The sequence below is a fragment of the Episyrphus balteatus genome, chromosome 1, assembly GCF_945859705.1.
Source record: "Episyrphus balteatus chromosome 1, idEpiBalt1.1, whole genome shotgun sequence".
Classification (NCBI taxonomy): Eukaryota; Metazoa; Arthropoda; class Insecta; order Diptera; family Syrphidae; genus Episyrphus; species Episyrphus balteatus.
The window spans coordinates 175,520,661-175,540,067 of NC_079134.1; the positions used below are offsets into that span (position 1 = coordinate 175,520,661).

Below are 19,407 nucleotides of genomic sequence, written 5' to 3' on the forward strand. Positions count from 1 at the left end.
AACGTTAAACATTAACTCTGTTAATTTTTAAACTTTGTTAAAATTATTCGTTTGTTATAAGAACTGAGAATCTATATAGGGTCTAAAAAATTGTCTTCAGCGAAAGGGTGTAGGTTTATTGCAAAAACTAAAAAAAATATTGATGGTACCCTGTTGAAATTCAGCAATGGTGTCGCATTCGAGATTGTTAGAAAGAATTTGAATAATAAAAGGGTATTTTGTTTTTCATTTAAATGCTACCCAAATAAAATTTGGTAAGAACGTTACATTGTTAAACTTCAGTAAATAATTTTGGATGAAAAGGTTTTTTTTTTTAAGAATGAGTAAATCAGTCGCAATAAGTCAATATCGAGTTTTTTTTTTCTATTTTACTTGTACGTGCTTATATAAAATAATTTATTATATTGTTTTGATAAACTCCCAGAAAAATGATATTAATACAGTAATTAATAAGGAGAAAAAAGGGGTAAATCTCGGAATGAATGTAAGTAGAAATTTTTTTTGCTCAATATCTTCCTTTTACCATTCTATAACATATATCAAAAGTCTAGAAAAATCTCATGTCCGCTTGTCGCGATTTCAAGGTCAAATCGCGAAATGGAGATTTTCAAAATTAGCAAAAATAGGCTATGGTATTATATACACATATGATACATGATTTCAAGGTATTTTTTAATGCTGATTCCAAAAAATCTAAAATCAAGGCAATCTGACGTCTCTGAAAAAAGTTATACCTGTTTTTCATCTGTCAACCCATATTATTATAACAGTTGCTAACTTACTAACGAAAAACCCTTAATAGTTATGGTAGATGAACCAAATTTTGCATGAAGATTTTAGAATCCATCATTATTAAAAATCAAAACAATCCATTACAAAAAATAAATATACCTACGAAATAATGGTATTTTTTGATGCGAGGGGCAAATTTTAGGATATGCACTAAAGAAGATTCTTGTTCATCTTAGGAATAAGTGCTAATAGGCTAATTTTTTCATTTAAATCTTTGTTTGGATATTCTTTAACTACCCTCAAAAATCTAAAAAAATCTCATGTCCGCAAGTCCTAATTTTCTTGGTTTGAAGATAAGGTGTAGATTTGAAAAATTTGAAAAACTACTCTTCAGATATTTGTGTCAGATCAAAATGAATAAGGTACATTACTTTTCAGGGATGGTCATATTGATTTGTTTGTGGGTTTTGTTGGAATCAGCGTTAAAAAATACCTTGAAATGATATGGGTTATGTTGGTATACATATAAGAATCTAAAATTTTCTTATTATTTTTTTAAAATCTGCACCTAACTTAGTTTAACCTGGAAAATAAGAACTTGCTGTCATGAGATTTTTTTAGATTTTTGACATAAGTTATAGAATATCCAAACAAAGATAGAAACAAAAAAATTAGCCTATTAGCACTAATTCCAAGATTGTACCAGGATGTTTTTTAGTGCACATCCCAAAATTTCCCCTTTTCTCAAAAAATACCATTTTGTCATAGATATAAATGTTTTTTTGCATTGCATTGTTTTGATTCTTAATGATAATGGATATGAAAACCCTCATGCAAAATATGATTCCGCTACCATTATTTTTAAGGGTTTTTCGGTAGTAAGTTAGCAACTGTTATAATAATATGGGTTGAAAGATGAAAAACAGGTATAACTTTTTTCAGAGACGTCAGATTGCCTTGATTTTAGATTTTTTGGAATCAGCATTAAAAAATACCTTGAAATCATGTATCATATGTGTATATAATACCATAGCCTATTTTTGCTAATTTTGAAAATCTCCATTTCGCGATTTGACCTTGAAATCGCGACAAGCGGACATGAGATTTTTCTAGACTTTTGATATATGTTATAGAATGGCAAAAGGAAGATATTGAGCAAAAAAAATTTCTACTAACATTCATTCCGAGGTTAAATCCTTATTTGACTGGATTATATCATATTTTTCCGTTTGGAACCGCGCATACAAAATCAAGCAACCTTACCTTGGTTGCAGTTTTTGCTTAAGCAATCCCTTATCATGTCCTTATTCAATTTCATATGCCATTTCGCTCATCCTCATCGATCCTTATTCTTTATTGTATAATTTAAAACTCCATGTTTAAGTCTCTATTTTTGTTGCATACAAAATATAATTCATTTGTTTATTGCTCATAGTATTTAATTAATTTAAATTATTATAAAATTTGTACCAAAAAACACCGTTAATTTAAAAATTAAAAAAAGAATGTTAAATGTAGCTATATCTATTTTATAATATTTCATAAAAGTGGTTCACTGTGGTGTATGCGTAACTTTTGTTTCTAAAGACAAACTCGAATGTTTTTTTAGTTCTCGAAAATATAAACAAAAGAATAAAAGTTATATTTTATGATGTTTTAGTTTGTGCCTTAATAGTTTGTGTCTAAATTTGGAACGGATAATTTTGAGAAATAAAGGAACTTGTCAACATCATCTCGATGGAAAGTCATGCCGATGTCAACACACTACTCTTTCTCTAGTTCAGGCTTAATGAACTCGTAGTTTTTCTAGTGATTCAGATGTTTTTAAATGATTTTGATACGTTGTCTTCTGTAAAGTAGCTGTTCAAATTTTATTCATGCTTATGTCGAAGAAGTCGATAGAGATTTGCTCCTGCTGGTCGGTGTTTAGTTTAGTTCCAATATAGTGGAAATAAAGCTTGGTGGGAGAGATGATTTAAAGGAATAGAAAAATTATTTAATTCGTAAAACAAACGTTCCTGCGGTGGTGTATTGAAAATACTAACTCCTTTGGCGTTTATTGAATTATTTGTCATGCCATAGCTTAGTTCTCAGCTGGGGAAATTAACGAAAAAATTGTAAGAAATTAAAAATTCTAGAAGGCTACCTCAAACCTTACAGTGACCGACCGTAACCCTAATTAGGTACTCAGAAATCGCTGATTGAGAATCACAATAAAGGTCATTTGTCTTGATTTATAATTGACAATTTCCCGGTCCATTTACATTAAATTTTGAGTTCAATAAAATATCTATCTACTCTTCAAAGCTACTATCTTCAGGAAAGAAATAAACGTGTGAAATTGAAGGTGATATAATTTTATTTGAAATACATACAACCTAAACGATTTTAAGTTCTAAAACGCAAATACATTTTATCCATGCAAAACAGGTATAACTTAACTTGAGGCATCCAGAAATGCAAAGAAAAATTACAGCCTGAGAAACTATTAGTATTCAAAACACGCTAAAAGGCGTGCTGATTTTAATAAAAAATCTACAACAACAACAAATATATAAAATAATTTTAAATGATAGAAAATTATTTGCGGCACATTGCGGATTTTCTTATATGTGTAATGCGGTTTAAATGCAAAAAAGAAAATAAAGATAAAAAGACTTTTTTTTCAATTTTGATGTGTTAACAACGTTGACATGGAATTTTAATGATCTTTGGCATGTAATGTATCCTGGCAAAGGGAGATTTGTGTGTGCACACAGAAAACAACTGTCATTTGCTTTCAAAAATAAAAAAGTGCAATTTGAAAACGTTACTAAAATATATATGATGATTGATTTGATGTGGAAATACCAAGTAGGTGGAGTTTGATCGAGAGTCATTAAGGAAGAGGCTATAGGTGCAGCATCAATATGACTTTATTTGGTCTTACCATCAAGATCACTCACAACTTTGTTTTCAAATGTTATATTAATCATCTTCATCTGATTAGTGTTTTTCTTTTCAATCGTTGATTGAATTCTTAAAAGAATATTCCTCATGTATGGTATAGAAACTATTTCCTTATTCGCATAATTTTATATAGGCTTAGGATGAAACAGTAGGTAATAAATCTAGTACAATTAGACCTTAGAGCTTAGACTGTCATATAATATCGAGAATCTCGAAATTGCATTTGGACGCCGAATTTAGAACTATTAAAAGATAAAGAAATTTCTGAAGAATTCAACGAATCCAATTTGTGTGGGCTACTGGAATTTGGTGTTCTGTATAATTTTTTTTATTAGATATTAGTTTTTGAATAAAATTTGATAAGAATAATTGTTTCTATTTCTTCATCCTAAAAAGTATTTATAGAAATTATGCTCATTTATCAACATCATAACAAGTTCAAATGTAGTTTATGTGCAGACAAAAAAAAAACAATAAACTTTTTGAAAATGTTTGCGAAACAATAAATAGTTGTTCGCATAAAAAGCCAAAAAAAAAGTACCAATCGAACATTAGCGAATATAAGCAATTGTGGAGTCAATTTATAGTGCGCAACCACACAAACAAAAAAACAACATGAAAGTAAGTAAACTATAAGTTTGCCTCTTAAAATATAAAAAAAAAAAATACCCTCTGGCCAAATCAAATTAGATACCCACCAGCTACAACACGGTAGTTATAATTTCACCACCTTCTTGTTCATATATGGTTATTATTTGCAGTAGGTGTTTAGATACCAGCCTCCTTTTCTACTATATGACCCATTCAAATGTATGGACAAAAAAAAAAACTCCCATCACTCAAGTTAACCAATTTGTCCAAATTTTTAACAGCTTGTTGACCTTGAACAAAAGAGTCAAGATTATGGAGATTTTTTTTTGCCAAAGATTGAAATCAGGAGCGGACTAAATTTACGCACTTCATTTTGTTTTTATTGTAGTCAAAACGATGACAAATACATAGGTATGTTTCTATCAGTCAAACAACAGGTCAATCTTTTGTAGAAACTTTCTTTCTGAGAATGGAAATCAAATATATTGAGAGTTTCTTATGGAAATATTTTGAGAATTAATGTTTTTTTTTCATGAGGAGGAAGGGGGGGGAGGGGAGCATCTAAATTTCTTAACTTTTGCTGGCTTTTTTTAAAAAGGGATAAGTCAGTTTGTGTAAAAAATTTATCATCAAAAAATTTTTCTTGACGTATTTCAAGCTAGAATAACAGGGACTACAACAATAAAACACCGAGTCCGATAGAGCAGAAATGCGCTTGGGGCTTTGTCACTTCCTCGCAAGAGGCACTACATTTTTTTAAATTCTACTTATTTCGTTGCCAAACTTACTAAACATCTCATTGACCAAAATGATGATGGCCGTTATGTTCTCTCTCGCTTACGTGACCAACGAATATATTCAAATATTCGACTATATCTTGCATACCTTCACAATAAAGAAGACAATGTAATCGTTAACGGCGTTACAAGGACAAACTTAATAGTTTCCATCAACCAAGAAGGTCTCCCTACAAATCCAGTTGATCTCAAAAAAATCTTTGTACGCTTTCATGAAACATTAAATCTTACCTCTTCCGATGTTGATAACGATCTTTCTGCCTATGCGTCGTATGTCAATTCAAATAGAATATCTCACCTCCAAAGAAGTAGGTCTGACCATAGTAAATTTTTTCGTTCCTAGCTCAACTTTAACGTCTCCCCACATACAAAATCCTCAACCTATCCCTATCACATTTTACTACCAAAATGTGAGAGGTCTTCGGTCTAAAACTCAAAGTGTATTAAAGCAATCACATGCTCTCCCTTTCGATATCTACGCTCTCACCGAAACCAACCTTATACCTAGCATTAATAACCAAGAGTTATTCCCTTCTTATTTTAATGTGTACCGCGATGATCTTAACCGACTTTCAACTGATCCCCCTTGCCGAGGCGTTTTACTTGCTGTTAAAAACACATTTGACTCATCCCTTATATCATTCTCTTCATCACCGAACATTGATTATTTATCAATTAAGATAAAACTTCCCCGCAAAGCACTTTATATAATTTGCTGCTACATTTCGCCTGCACAACCCATTGAGTCATATGACATAGCTATTGACGCTGTTGATCAACTAATAACACAAGCTGACTCTCAAGACGATATCCTTGTTTTCGGAGATTTTAATCTTCCCCACTTAAAATGGAAAGCGTCTGAAGATCAATCGCATTTTACTGCCTCTAACCCTTCCACTGCAAAAGAATCCCTTTTCATTGATCGACTGACTGACTCTAGCCTTTTCCAGGTTAGTAGTATTTGCAATTATATGGATAGACAACTCGACCTTATTTTCTCAACAGACCCTATCAATTCCAGTGTATCACTATGTACACTTCCTCTTTCAATCATTGACAATTACCACCCACCTCTCTTTCTCTCTATGTTTCAGGAGTGTCCTATCCAGAACTTAAACATTTCAACTCGTTCGTTCGACTTTCATAAAGCAAAATTCCGAGAAATAAACGAATATCTTAGTAGAGTCCCTTTTAACTTTGCAAACCAATCTGTAAACGATGCCACTGCTACATTGTACGAGGAAATTTATAATGCAATTTCTCTCTTTGTCCCAATTACACAACGTAAAAACACATTTTCTTCTCCACCTTGGTATAATCAGAGATTACGTTCTCTGCGAAATAAGAGAAATAAGTTGTGGGACACTTTTCTTCGTACTCGATCAAATGCGGATTATTCTAACTATCTCGGAACTTATCTCGCTTTTACTGAACTCTACAACTCCCTTTACACACGGTACCTTATTCAAACCCAAGCCAACCTCATTAATGACCCTAAGACATTCTATCAGTTTGTTAACTACAAGAAAAAGTCTGATGGATATCCAACATCTCTTTCCCTTAACAACGAAACTTCAAGCGATGCTCAACACATCTCAAACTTGTTTGCCACATTTTTCAAACAATCTTTCACAGACGATTCTTTTTAACCAGATGAAGCTTATTTTAAATATTTGCAAAATTTTTCATTCGGGCCATTTCTCCCAGATTTCATCGAAATAAATCTCATCGAAGATAAATTGAATCAACTTGATGATGAATACTCTGAAGGACCAGATAAACTCCCTGCCATTCTTCTTAAAAAATGTTCTCATACTCTCTCTTTCCCGCTTTATCAAATACTTAAGTTATCTCTATCTCAAGGAGAATTCCCCCAGGTATGGAAATCATCTTTTATAACTCCAATTCACAAAAAATGTGCAAAAAATTACGTTAAGAACTACCGCCCCATTGCTAAATTTTCCCATATACCCAAAATTTTTGAATGCATCCTAAACGAACTCATAAACTTCCGCTGTAAGTCACTTATATCCCCTAGACAACATGGGTTTCTCAAGGGTAAGTCCACTACCACTAACCTCATTGAATTCGTATCTTTTACCCTTTCAGCACTTGAGGCTGGGTTAGAGGTCGATGTTGTCTCCACCGATTTCAGCAAGGCCTTTGACAAAATTTCCCACAGCCTAATACTTTTCAAACTTACTGTACTTGGTTTCGAACCTATATTTTTGAAATGGATATCTTCCTACCTCCAAAACCGTTCTTATAGAGTGCGTTTCAGAAATGCTTACTCTACCCCCTTTCTCGCCACTTCGGGGGTCCCTCAAGGAAGTCATTTAGGCCCCCTCCTCTTTATTCTTGCCATTAATGACATTGATATGATCATAAAGCACTCCCATATCTCGTTGTATGCTGACGATACTAAGTTTTTTAAAACAATATCATCGGTAAATGATTCAAAACTTATTCAATCAGACCTTGACAGCTTCTCAGTTTGGTGTCTTAAAAATTGTCTAGAATTAAATGTAACCAAATGCCAATCAATGACCTTCACACGTAAGCGCATAAAATCTACTCCCCGTTACTACCTACTCCACAATGAACACATTCCCATTGTTGAAACGATTCGAGATCTTGGTCTCATATGTGACCGAGAACTCAATTTTCTAATGCACATCGATAACATGATACACAAAGCCAACTCAGCCCTCGGTTTTGTTAAACGATGGTCCAAAGAATTCTCTAACCCTTATGTGACTCGCTCCCTTTATATAACTTACGTTAGACCCATCCTTGAATACGCCTCTCAAGTCTGGTCACCGTATCACCATGTCCACACAGCCAGAATCGAAAGCATTCAACGTCGCTTTCTTCGCTTCGCTCTTCGTCACCTACCGTGGGACGATCCCTTTATCCTCCCTCCCTATCAAAATCGTCTCCAACTAATCAACCTGAAAACTTTAGAAGAACGAAGAAAAATAAACGATATTCTATTTATTCACCGACTTCTCACCGGATCTGTTGACTGTCAAACTCTCTATAATTCCATCTTTTTCAATACTAACCCCCGAAATCTGAGAAATCCTCGCCTTTTTTATTTGTCCTCCCACCGTACATCCTATGGATCCAACGAACCCCTCACTCGAATGTTGCGGAGTATAAACACCAACCTTGACTATTTTGATTTCAACATCAGCACGTCTCTTCTTAAACACCGCCTTCTTAACTGTCCCGATCACCCTCTAAGTTAGCTATAAGTTAGTTTTTAAGTTATATTAAGTTTTTTGTAGCTTGAATTAAGCCGAATAAATGGGGGTGCTGCCCCCACCAAAATTAAATCGTTGTTTAAATGTTTCTACGTTGTTTTTAATATGGTAACGAATTTTATAAGTAATGTAAGAAATTATATTTTCTAATTATAATTACTGAAAATCCAACAGTTTTAAATGATTGACTACGACATGAAGTATGATTTGTTTTCGTAAAAAGCAAATTTGAAAATCATTAATACCGTTTTTTACTAATAAATAATAGAAAATATAAATTTGTACTGTATACAAATTTTCTGATTTAATTTTACAGTAAAAAAATGTTTATATGCTATTTTTAAGAAAATTTTCATCAAAAAACCGATTATTTTTTTAAAAAATTTGGCCGTTTTCAAAAAATAATTTTTCAAAACAAAAATTGCAATATTTTTTAAAAATTTGTTTTTGGAAATTTTGGAAAATTTTTATACTACTTTGACATTTTTGTATGAAACTTTTCATTATAATCGGCTTAGTCGGTTGCGAGAAATTAAAAAATCAAATAAACGGTTATACGCTCATAATGGTCAACAAAATATTTACTTACCTATATCTAAAAATTGAGTCTTTGGAAGTATTACAATACCTAATTATCAAAATCTTTTTTCTTTTAGTTATTTGGTGGGTACCATAAACAAAAAATACCAAGACTGGAAAATTTCGTACGTCTTTCCCCCCGAAACCCTTTTGAGTACAGTGCTGTCTGTGAATATATGTGAAAGCCACCACGTTGGTAAATGACGTTAACACGCACACATTTATAGGTTCACGACATTCACCACACATTTGACACGAACACAACGATAGGTTCACGACATTCACCACACCTCGCAGCTTGTAGGCAAACGTCAGTTGACCGCCGAGTTTCCAGTCTTGGTATTTTTTGTTTATGGTGGGTACCTTTAGTTTTAGTCCTAAAATAATTTCAATTTCCCCTTAAGGGCATCTCCCAAAACTGTTAACTACCAAGTTTGAAGTGGTCCAGTGGTTTAGGCTTGACCTAGATGAATATAGATGAAGACAGATAGACAGGATTGCGGACAGGATTCGCAATTTTACCAAAAAGTATGGACTTATCACCTTAGCAATATAGCAATGTAGCTTCAATCAAGGTAATCGTATTTTTTCAATGTTGAGTAATGATAAGGGTGCAGGGATTAAGATCCAGGGACATTACGCCCAGAATTATTTTTTCAGCTTTTTGCCCAAACTGAGTGAGACACCCAGAAAAAGAATCATATCCCATTATTGTTTTTTGAAAATAGGACATAGCTAAATACCTAAATAAATTGAGTGGCATAACTAAGTTAAAAGCTGTTTACAATTTAGTAGTGACTTTTCAAAAGGGGATAAAAAAACGTTTTGTCACTTCTCAGAAAATAAAAAAAAAAACTAAAGGCAAAATTGTGATTTTTCATACGATTTTCAGTTTTCATCAGATTTAAGAGCCTGATTTGTGGAAAGAATTTAATATTTTCTTTAAACTTGGGCTGATCAAATAAAACCTTGGGATGTGGAGAACAGAAGTGCATACTTGGCTTGAAAAGTGATTTTATCTCGTCTTGAAAAATCCGTCCTCAACTGATTACATTTTATAGAAAAAATAGTTGTGGTGAACTCGTTCCTTCAAAGTGTTAAAAAAATACGCCCAGAGAGCTCCTCCTCGAAGGAAAATAAAATAAAGAAAAAAGAGTGGACACATCAGAAAGAGTGTGTGAGCCTTAAATTTCAGTTATGCGCATTCCGGCACTGTAAAACAATTTATCTAAGTTGTAAAAATAAGTTAGTCGTTTTGCTTTCTTTACTAACTTGTTATAATTTGAATGATTGATACATCATTTTTCATATTTCGTTTTTTTTTTTTTAGAAAAATATAATTTATATCTTGTACCTGATTGAAATAAGTATGTGTTTATTGAAAAGTTAAGGGTTATAGGTGAGATTTTTTTTTTCATACCAAAAAAAAAAAAAAAAATACACAAAATTAATAGATAAAGCAAGAATAGTAGGTACTTTTGCTAACCTTGACATGATTTTTTTTTTATTTTTATACCAGAAAAAGTACCATGAAGCTAAAAATAGGATTTTTTGTGAACTGCAAATTAATTAATTACACGCCTTTTATTATCGTTCTATTTAATTTTTCATGATTTTAAGGAAAGGTTTGCTTTGCATGTTATCCAAATGCGATGATGTTTTGAGATAAGATTGGTTTAACTATTCCATAAGTCATGGTTTAATCTGCGGTCATTATATTGAAGAAGACCCAACTAGTGAAGATTAATTGTTGTTTTTATGCTTAGTCGCGTGCAAAGAATTTGCGTGAAGGTGTGGATTTATAATAGTAAAAAAAAAAAACAATACACTTTTACTCAAATGGTAATAAACAAGTTTTTACGATTTTTTAATATAAATGTAACACAGATAAGAATATGATTTGGATATAAAAAGTCATTTTGGTCATTTCAATTATTTATTAGTAGAAAAACGCCCTAAACATTTGCTCATTGCTGATACTTTATTGTTTCTCATAAATCTTTTGTAGTATAGAAGAAAATCATTAACCAAAATTCCTACAAATTTAATTAGGGCACGTTTAATCAAACGAGCCATACAGATATGTTAAGGAACAACATAGCATGATGTAACCGTTAGAAGCATTTGTAAATCTTATGGGCAGAAACAAATTTTGATGTAGAAGTTGTGAAAAAAATAAATATCAAGCTTAAAAGTATTTTTAAAAGTTCAATTTTTATAAACATAGAAATATATACATAAATAGGGGTTGGTATCGATTCTGTGCTGATGACTTAAATCGCATTTTATGTTTCTTTAAGTTTTCTGCTATTTTTGTATTGAACAATCAGATAACACAATTAAAATGTTTTTTTTTTGTATCTTGTATTGCAAAAGATTTGTAATATAGTGACGCTAAAAGATTTAAATTGTTTTAGATAAGTAATAAATTTGTTTTTAAAAACAATCCAGCGTTTTGTTTTACTTTATTGCATGTTTTATTTTTTTTGCAAATAAATTTTTCACACGTAATCAATTTAATGTGAATTTTTAAAGGTAATGATTATATGACAGATATCTTAAAATATTTAAGATGATCACTTTTCTAGTAATTAGTCAATTAAATAAAAATGTAAGAAAACTACCGTTTCCTGCCATGACTCCATGATTTTTTTTACTTTTAATTTATCTAATGGAATTTTTGTTTTTTTTTTTTCTAATTTTTAATGTTTGATTTGTATTGAAATGGCTTATGTATGAATGATTTCAGGAATTACTTTGAATTCGTCATGTTTGTAATTATTTAATATATCATTTACAGCTTCATTCATTAAAAAATAAAATAAAGGTAAAAAATAGTTATAAAGTAAATTGAGACATTATGTTTTAAGTTTTTGATAGTAATCGACTTGCTAATTCATTATTTGATGATAAAGTATGAATTAATATTCTTAATTACTTTTTTTTTCCTTGTCTTTTGAAGTTTATTGTAAAAATTTGTTAGATTTTTTATATTTTTTAATTAAATAAACTAGTTTGTGAGCTACAGGTGTTAATCATCATGAAAATTTGCTGAAAAAAACCGCTCTCGGAATAATGCACAGCTCAGCACGTTTTAAAAATTAAAATTTTAAGTATGTAAGTGCATTTTTTGACGCATTAAGTATGTAAGTTTTTAATAGCCTTAGAAGATAATTAAAAAAAGCTTATTTAAAAATACCTTGGATCTGACGCATTTCTTCTAGAACTATGGTATCTAATTTTATATTGTTATTTAAATATCTTAAATAAGAAAAACCTAACCACTTATCCCTATTTTTTAATACTACATATACAGGGTGTCCCACAGTCACCGCCCCAAATGAAAACCATGCATTCCTGAGGTCATTTTAAGTCGAAAAACTTAAGAGGTAATTTTCTCGTTTTCGTCCCGTTTTCAAATTACCACGGTTTTTATGATTTTTTCTCTTTTGTCCTTTAACTGGCCTTATCTTTGCCAAACTACGTTTGATTTGAAAGATTTTTTTTGCAACCAATCAAGAATTTATTGCAGTTTAAGTTTGTTTCAAAACTTTTTTTTCTGCGGACAACCGTTTCTCCACAATTTTGCATCAAACACAAATTTTTTCGTTTTTTAAGTTGTTTTTTACACTTTCATATCATTTAAGTCAAAAAAACACGTAAATGAGTATAAATTTTTTGTGCATTTTATTAAAGCCCAGTTTATTTTCATAAAAAAAAATAAGTTTTATTTCATAAAAAAGGCTACTGAAAGTAATTAAAAAAAATAAACAAACTGAGTGAATGAAAAAAAAAATAATTTTTAAATAAAAAATTAATTTAAATGAATTAAAAACTTTTTCTGAGCAATTGTGGTTAAGAAAAGAACAAATAGATAAAGCTCAGAAAAAGTTTTAATTCATTTAAATTAATTTTGTATTGAAAAATTATTTTTTTTTAATTCACTCAGTTTGTTTATTTTTTTTTTTAATTACTTTCAGTAGCCTTTTTTATGAAATAAAACCTATTTTTTTTTATGAAAATAAACTGGGGTTTAATAAAAAGCACAAAAAATCAATACTCATTAACGTGTTTTTTTGACTTAAATAATATGAAAGTGTAAAAAACAACTTAAAAAACGAAGAAAATTGTGTTTGATGCAAAATTGTGGAGAAACGGTTGTCCGCAGAAAAAAAAGTTTTGAGACAAACTTAAACTGCAATAAATTCTTGATTGGTTGCAAAAAAAATCTTTCAAATCAAACGTAGTTTGGCAAAGATAAGGCCAGTTAAAGGACAAAAGAGAAAAAATCATAAAAACCGTGGTAACTCGAAAACGGGACGAAAACGAGAAAATTACCTCTTAAGTTTTTCGACTTAAAATGACCTCAGGAATCCATGGTTTTCATTTGGGGCGGTGACTGTGGGACACCCTGTATATTCAATTGAATTTTTTGTATGCTGTTTTCTTATATTTTATCTATAAAATATACAAAAAAAATTAATTCCTTTTTAGACGGTGATACAAATTTGTATACAAGAAAAATAAAATGTGATTAGGAAAAATAAAAAAATTGACATCTTAGTGCACTTAAATTAGTTAGTTAAAAAATTAGTGTCTGAATGAAAAATCTCGTTCCTGTTGATAGCAGATTTTTTGAAGTATTCAAGAAATTCATTTTTTGCACAGTAAGTATAACTAACTTCATAAATGAAAGAAATGGAGATTCAACGAAGTTTTATCTCTGAAAACCGCTAATACTTCAGCTTAGCATAAAAAATGGCTTCAAAACTCTTTACTTTGTTTGTACTCTTTCCTTTAATAGATCTAGCATGGTTATGTTATATAAGAGAAAGAAAAAGCAGCAGGTACCAGAAAGATCTGTGAAATAGAAACAAATTTGGACCTCAATTGGGCTCAAGTTAAAATTCATAAAAGTATATTTTTAAGTAAATTTTATTAGAAATTTAATAAAAAGTTAAAAATAAAATAAAGGTAGGTAAATAAAATAAAATAACTAAATGGTTTTTAGCATCCAAACCAAGTAGGTATGCAATAATTAAGAAAAAAATTAAATTTTTTAAACAATTTTGTAAAAGTCCTAATACAAAAAACTTTCTAAAACTTTCAAAAAATAAATTGATATGCTTTTTAACCCTTTCGAACCCAAGCTATGAAAATCAATATTAAAATATGTTTATGACCACCAAAAAAAGTCGGAGAGATGAGAAAATAACTTTTTATGAAACTATAATGTATGCTACTTCTTCTAAGCAAAAACACAAAACACTTTCTGCATTAACATTTTTTATATCTTTTTTTCAAAATTATGGCCATATATAAAAAAAAAACTTTTTTGCAAAAAAAAAAAATGTGAATTTCAGTCCCTTTCTCGATAAAAAAAAATTGAAGGTATGATATTTTTTTATGATATTTGACTAACTTTTTGTAATAATCAAGTAACTAGGCATTATTATCTTTCAATTAAGCCATCGTAACCTAAAAAATTGTTTAATTTAATATTTTTTACGAATTTTTAAAAAAATGTTACATGAGAGTAACGCTGGGTCCGAAAGGGTTAAAAGTAAACATACCTAACAAAAAAGTTTCGAACAAAACATTTACATAGTCCGTTTTTGAAATCGATTTAAAAAAGAGATATTAATTATACTATTAAAGTGTTCAAAAAGAAGAAGAAGAAAGTATTCAAAAAAAGCATTTAAAGCAAAAAAAGAACACATTTTATAAATATTTTACTTGGTGCAGGTTTTCCTAAATATCATAAAATCTATGAGTTTTCTGGCAATCTTGTTAACGATTTTTTGTTCATTGTTGTCAAAAAGTCAAAAATTATCAGGGGTAAGAAAAAATTAATACTTTTAAAAATTAATATCTGAGCAATTAAAAAAGATATTAACATTTTTTAAATGCAATTACAAAGAAAAGCATTTGTTCTAAAAATCAAGCCACTAATGAAGCTTATATCATAAGTCCTAAAGGACAAATTAACTTTAGTATGATTCTTAACAATTTTTTCTTAGACTATACCCAAGAATCATCCCACAAAATGCTCTTATCTCATTTTGGGACACCCTGTATTTTCATGCAGGCAAAATATTCAAAATGTTACTTATTTTATAATCTTTCCATCAAAATTTCAAATTCGAAATTATTTAAAATTCTTGTCTGACTACACGAATCACTAGTTCTACATGTGATTTTCTTGCTTATTCTCTACCTTTTCTTATCAGTACAAGAGTAAATGTTACATACCCAAAACCCTTAGTAAGTTCTAAATCCTACAAGTTGTTGAAAGAATATATTGAATATAAACAATAAATCAAACCTTAAAGAAACAAATCACCTGTAAATGCATTCAATCAAACTCTGTTCAAACCCAACACAACCACTATTACAGTAGAAGACTTAAATAATCAAACAAACTCTACAAAACTTACTACCAAAAGTGTATTCAATTCATTCATTCATTTATGATGACGTAGTCGATGGATTTCTTCAATGGCCTCTCACTTTCTATCGTTTAACCAAAGCCTAAGAAAATTAAAAAAAAAAAAAACAAAACGAAGTAAGAAATTCACTATTTGGTTGCATGCAATACACCAACCGATACTAAACAACCAACCACCATATTTTTTTCTACCAAACTACGACTAAATCCAACTATTATCAACTTTGCGGTATATGGTGACCATTCATTGTGTTTTAAAAGTTGGTTAAAAAAATAGTACTTTTTCAGCAAAGATTGGTGAGATCGTGTGGTAAAGAAAAAATGGATAAAAATCAGTAGGTAAATTTCAAAGCCACGGTAATGACACTTCGAATGACAAAAAAGATAACGCCGTGTTTTTGAAATGAAATAATTTTGTTCCCCATATGAATTTAAATAATTTTTATACTTTATCATACAATCCATTGTTTTATTTTACAATTTCGCAGTTTTTTTTTTACTCAAAAATTGGTATCAAATTTGGCATAATTTATTTCAACTATTACGGTATCATGGTACCTACTGACAATTAATTTTTTGATTTAGTCCGTTCGATATAAAATAAAACTTTCTAAACGAAATTTTCACTTAAAAATAAGATTTTAAGTAGAAAATTAAGTTAAACGGTAATATGAATGGCAAATGCCACGGTACTGACATTTTGGAAAACATTTTCTCCTATATCAATAGAAGTTACTTATTTTCAAAATGATTTAATTTTCTTATATTTCTTGTGCTTCAAAGTTATGCCTTCAAAAATATATACAACATGGTAACCGTTAACTATGCCTAACTCTTATGGCCAAGCATTATTAGAGCCTGATGTCTACCAGTCTGCTAGTCTGCGCCTTCTCTAGCACATCAGCCACCGCCGCGAAGTACAAGTTCAACATTCAACACAGCCACTATACATTAGCTAAAGTCAGCGCACTATATCAGTTTTGTAGCTTAACGTTTTCATTTATTTCCATTCGAACTTTGAAAGCGACAGCGCCAACAGCCCGAGAAAGTATCCAAGCACTACCACGCGAATTTGCGGTCTCAATCAGTTATAATATTGTTACTAACAACAAAATTTATACTTTTGGCTGAAAACAAAAAAATTCCGTCAATTGGGTATCAATTATTTTTATTGTATTTGTTTTTTGACTTGTTTTTTAGTTTGAATTTAACCGTTGAAGTGCCAATATCCCACGTTGAACTTGAGCATTAAGAAAACTTTCTTCTTGTGCTCGTTTTTTGTTGTTGTTTAATTGCTATTAACATACATTTTTTTCTATCTTTGAAACCTACTGGCGGTGTTTTGAGGAAAAGTTACTCTCTAAGTGTGCACTTAAAATAGCTAAGAACTAGTATCTTCTTTTTTTTTGTGTTGTGTGAGGTTATTGATAAAAAATAAAACAACTGAGATTCTACTAAACGGGTGCAGCGTGAAATTATTTTAGTGTTTTAACTTACTTCTGGAATTCGAATTTCAATTCCACACGCGTTTTGAGATATAAAATTCTGACACTTTCGGGTTATAGTGTGGTGAACGTCATTTGCTCTACTTTGATCAACACATAAATTTGCAACACGATGGTAGAGAAAACAGGTTAGTGGATTTTTTTTCTTAAGTGCGTTTTTTTTTGTTTTGTACCAATAATGTCTTTCATGTTTAAAATAAATTATATTCTTGGTGGTAAATTTAAGATTCATCGAGTGTTTGAGATTAATGTTGAATGTGACATCTGGAACAGATTTTTGTGATTATTTTTTTATTTTAAGAAAATTCTAAAAATTGTACCCACCAACAAAATATTTGATAACTGATGTAAATATTAAATTGATGTTTTAAGCTATATGAATAATTATATTGATGTGTTTAATATAGGAAAATATGCAACTGAAAACGAAAGGATTTTAATAGCTTTTCTGAAAACTTTGTGTTGACAATATTAATTTTTGTAACAGTTGACAGTATTTGGACTTAGATCAATATTATTTTTTTATTTTAAGTAAAAACAATATAATTATTGAGCTATTTTAAAAATCCAATGATAAACATTAAGAAATGAAGTAAACAGTATGATTTCTAAATGTGAATCATAAAATTCAGAAAGTACAGAAATTGCGCATTTTCACTGCTGATATTCTGGGGTCGAAAATCTGTATCCCTTAAATGAATAAACGTTTTCGTATGTGCAAAGGGTTTGCTTCATATGTGAAACTAAAAAAAACGAAACAATTTGTGCTGAATTTGTCGAGCATTTTTATCGTTTTTTTAAAACCCAATGATCGTTTTGTTCCGTTTTTTAATCTGGGCCCTGACTATGACAATTAAATTTCAGAATGTTTTTTTTTTTTTCGAGGTTTAAGTAATTTATGAGGAGAATTTTTTTTATCTTAATTTCCGTATCAATAGCTGGAACGACTTTCGTGTATTTTGTAACAAAGAAAAGTAGAAATGTGATAAAAATTGATAATAAATTTGTTGTATTTTTTTCTAAATTAAAAATCAAAAAATAGTTCCAAATTTGTAAGAACTTCTCAGTCGTAACATTGTTAAAAATCATGATTTGGCAGAAGCTCAAATTGTTTAAATATTAAAATAAAAAACAAAAAACATTTCTTAAGATGATGCGCATCAACATCTGTTGGTTCTAATTTTTTTTGTTGCATTTCCATTGATTTCGGAAAAGTTTGTCCGACTAAATTGCTATATGAACAAGGTATCTTATTTATTTAGTATCACTTTTTTATTTGATCACTTCTTTTTGAGAAATCTAATTTGCCTTTCATTCATCGATATCTCAGCAACCAGAAATGATAGCAAAATAAACTTTAATACATTTTTTACAGGATTGTTAATTTTGTTTTCGAAAAAATATGTTTTATGTGTTTGAAAAACCTAGAAAAAAAAATTGTAGTATTGTTTTTTTTTTGTTTTTTTAAACCCAAACTACACTTTTTAGAGTTTCAATTTAGTCCAGCAGTTCGTTTTTGTTTAATTTGAGTGAATTAATTATAAAATAAAAGTATCATATTTTTTGCTCTTTAAAAGTCATAATATTTCTGCACTTGGTTAAATAGTTTTATTAACATGATGTGGGTATACATAATTTATGTACATAACATGTATATTAGGGTGTCCGTTGTTATTTCCCAAAGTGATGTTTTCCGGGGAGACACTCCCTAGATCGAAAGGTTAGGACCTAAATAAGGGAAATTGAGCAAAAGTTTGCAATCTTTTTGATGACAAGTTTTAGGTGAATAATCGTTAAACCAAACCCAATAAAAAAATTGTAAACAAATCTTTTGTGTTCGAGAAAAATAAACTTTAACGTAGGTATACCTATAAAAACAGCCAAAAAATTCCAATAAAAACTTTAAAAATCGTTAAATATTAAAATTTGTTGATTTAGGTATACGCACATTTTTGAATGCAATATTTCAAAAAAAAAAAAAAATAAAAACCATAAAACTGCATCAAAAAATTTTTGTTAAGTTGTGTACTTTGAGAAGAAAAAATATAACGTAAAAGCAAAAACTACAAAAACAGCTAATAATTGTAAAATTCGAAACAAAATATGAAAAAAATGTATAACGGAAAATTTTGAATGTAATCTTTTAAAGGACCCATTTTCCTACCACATTCATCAAACATTTTAAAAATATGTGATTTAAATAAATTGTATTTCAATTTTTTTTTTTTTTTTAATTATTTTCTCAATTTTAACTTGCAAGCAACTTAACTTTTCTTTGAAATCGGCTGAGTCGTTGAAGAGAAAAACCGTTCTGTGGACATTTTTTGCGATACAACAAGTATTTTTTTTTTATAAAAATCGTTAGAGCCGTTTTTGAGAAAAAGAAAAACCTTTTATATTTTGGTTAGTAATATGGCAAGTACCGTTAATTTTTGGTCTAAAAATTTCAACCTCCCCTAAATTCTTAACTAGACTGATCGACAGACAGCCGCACAATTTTAACCCCTTCTATATCATCGTAATAGCATGTTATTTCGAAA

The 19,407-nt window shown here is 29.9% G+C and overlaps 1 protein-coding gene across 2 annotated transcripts in view; it reads left to right on the forward strand.

The window, feature by feature from the left end:
• The first annotated feature begins 16,257 nt into the window (after positions 1-16,257).
• LOC129914811 (aquaporin AQPAn.G) overlaps positions 16,258-19,407 on the forward strand; it is a 64,584-nt gene continuing 61,434 nt past the window's right edge. For both annotated transcript variants that reach the window (XM_055994217.1, XM_055994236.1), the window contains exon 1: positions 16,258-16,995. In XM_055994217.1, the coding sequence (XP_055850192.1) occupies positions 16,980-16,995 (16 nt within the window). In that variant the 5' untranslated portion in view covers positions 16,258-16,979. The remainder of the gene's footprint in view (positions 16,996-19,407) is intronic.